The 3,304-nt window shown below is 37.8% G+C and overlaps 1 protein-coding gene across 1 annotated transcript in view; it reads left to right on the top strand.

Annotated features, from left to right (window-relative positions):
* The window catches only part of cdc14ab (cell division cycle 14Ab), a 30,611-nt gene that overhangs the window by 15,608 nt on the left and 11,699 nt on the right, over window positions 1-3,304 (top strand). Inside the window, exon 9 of the mRNA XM_079267298.1 lies at window positions 1,376-1,514. Coding sequence (XP_079123424.1) covers window positions 1,376-1,514 — 139 coding nt within the window. The remainder of the gene's footprint in view (window positions 1-1,375; window positions 1,515-3,304) is intronic.

Genomic DNA, 3,304 nt, shown 5'->3' with positions numbered 1-3,304 from the left:
TAATACTTTAGTGCACAGTAACACATTAGTACACAGTAATACTTTAGTACACAGTAATACTTTAGTACACTTTAGTACACATTAGTACACAGTAATACATTAGTACACATTATTACACAGTAATACATTAGTACACATTATTACACAGCAATACATTTGTATACATTAGTACACAGTAATACTTTAGTACACAGTAATACATTAGTACACAGTAATACATTAGTACACAGTAACACATTAGTACACAGTAATACTTTAGTGCACAGTAATACATTAGTACACAGTAATACTTTAGTAGACAGTAATACATTAGTACACATTAGTACACAGTAATACATTAGTACACAGTATTACTTTAGTATACAGTAATACATTAGTACACAGTAATACTTTATTATACAGTAATACATTAGTACACAGTAATACATTTGTACACATTATTACTTTAGTACACAGTAATACATTAGTGCACAGTCCTACATTAGTACACATTAGTACACAGTAATACTTTAGTACACTTTAGTACACATTAGTACACAGTAATACATTAGTACACATTATTACACAGCAATACATTTGTACACATTAGTACACAGTAATACTTTAGTACACAGTAATACTTTAGTACACTTTAGTACACATTAGTACACAGTAATACATTAGTACACAGTATTACTTTAGCAGACAGTAATACTTTAGTACACAGTAATACATTAGTACATAGTATTACTTTAGTACACAGTAATACATTAGTACACAGTATTACTTTAGTACACAATAATACATTAGTACACAGTAATACATTAGTACACAGTAATACATTAGTACACATTATTACACAGTAATACATTAGTACACATTATTACACAGTAATACTTTAGTACACAGTATTACTTTAGTACACAGTAACACATTAGTACACAGTATTACTTTAATGCACAGTAATACTTTAGTACACAGTAATACTTTAGTACACATTAGTACACAGTATTACTTTAGTTCACAGTATTACTTTCGTACACAGTATTACTTTCGTACACAGTAATACATTAGTACACATTATTACACAGTAATACATTCGTACACATTAGTACACAGTAATACTTTAGTACACAGTAATACTTTAGTACACAGTATTACATTAGTACACAGTATTACTTTAGTTCACAGTATTACTTTAGTTCACAGTATTACTTTCGTACACAGTAATACATTAGTACACATTATTACACAGTAATACATTCGTACACATTAGTACACAGTAATACTTTAGTACACAGTAATACTTTAGTACACAGTATTACATTAGTACACAGTAATACTTTAGTACACATCAGTACACAGTAATACACACTCACAGTGTTTGTGTTTACAGGAAGCAGGCAGCGCTCTGGTTGCTAGGTGACAGCCAGCGTTCCCAGAAGGCCAAGCTGGAGGAGAGAGTGATGTCATCTCACCTCATCACCTCTATGGATGACCTCACTTTAAACTCCGCCCACAACAGTCTGCACGAGGTCAGAAACACACACACACATATATATTAGTGCTGGGCAACGATTACAATGTTTCATCTCCATTAATCTGATTGTTACGCTCAAAGTTCAAGAATGAATTCATAAGTAGTGTATTGTGCACTTTTATTTGAAAGTGCTGCTCTATGAACAAAGGTGAATAACATTGTGTGTGAACACTTTGAACACATCAGGTTGTTGTTAGCAGCAGTGTTCTCTTCACACAGCAGCAGTTCTATCTCTTCTATATCTGTGCTCAGTGTGTGAAACGTTCCACTGCTGTGAACAGAACATGTTTCACACGTTCATCTACATGTGTGTGTTGAGTCTTCATCACAGTCAGAGCATGTGATGCAGCGCTACTCTTCATCACTATGATGCAGCTCTACTCTTCATCACTATGATGCAGCTCTACTCTTCATCACTATGATGCAGCTCTACTCTTCATCACTATGATGCAGCTCTACTCTTCATCACTATGATGCAGCTCTACTCTTCATCACTATGATGCTGCTCTACTCTTCATCACTATGATGCAGCGCTACTCTTCATCACTATGATGCAGCTCTACTCTTCATCACTATGATGCAGCTCTACTCTTCATCACTATGATGCAGCGCTACTCTTCATCACTATGATGCAGCTCTACTCTTCATCACTATGATGCAGCTCTACTCTTCATCACTATGACCCAGCTCTACTCTTCATCACTATGATGCAGCTCTACTCTTCATCACTATGATGCAGCTCTACTCTTCATCACTATGATGCTGCTCTACTCTTCATCACTATGATGCTGCTCTACTCTTCATCACTATGACCCAGCTCTACTCTTCATCACTATGACGCAGCTCTACTCTTCATCACTATGACGCAGCTCTACTCTTCATCACTATGACGCAGCTCTACTCTTCATCACTATGACCCAGCTCTACTCTTCATCACTATGACGCAGCTCTACTCTTCATCACTATGATGCAGCTCTACTCTTCATCACTATGACCCAGCTCTACTCTTCATCACTATGACGCAGCTCTACTCTTCATCACTATGATGCAGCTCTACTCTTCATCACTATGATGCAGCTCTACTCTTCATCACTATGACCCAGCTCTACTCTTCATCACTATGACGCAGCTCTACTCTTCATCACTATGACGCAGCTCTACTCTTCATCACTATGACGCAGCTCTACTCTTCATCACTATGACCCAGCTCTACTCTTCATCACTATGACGCAGCTCTACTCTTCATCACTATGATGCAGCTCTACTCTTCATCACTATGATGCAGCTCTACTCTTCATCACTATGATGCAGCTCTACTCTGCATCACTATGATGCTGCTCTACTCTTCATCACTATGATGCAGCTCTACTCTTCATCACTATGATGCAGCTCTACTCTGCATCACTATGATGCTGTGACTCAGAGGTGATGAAGGTGACCCAGCTCTACTCTTCATCACTATGATGCTGTAACTCAGGTGATGAAGATGACCCAGCTCTACTCTTCATCACTATGATGCTGTGACTCAGAGGTGATGAAGATGACCCAGCTCTACTCTTCATCACTATGATGCTGTGACTCAGAGGTGATGAAGGTGACCCAGCTCTACTCTTCATCACTATGATGCTGTAACTCAGAGGTGATGAAGGTGACCCAGCTCTACTCTTCATCACTATGATGCTGTAACTCAGGTGATGAAGGTGACCCAGCTCTACTCTTCATCACTATGATGCTGTAACTCAGGTGATGAAGATGACCCAGCTCTACTCTTCATCACTATGATGC

This window comes from Melanostigma gelatinosum (genome assembly GCF_949748355.1).
Source record: "Melanostigma gelatinosum genome assembly, chromosome: 4".
NCBI lineage: Eukaryota > Metazoa > Chordata > Actinopteri > Perciformes > Zoarcidae > Melanostigma > Melanostigma gelatinosum.
Note: the sequence above shows the minus strand (reverse complement) of the source record. Positions and strands in the feature narration are given on the sequence as shown.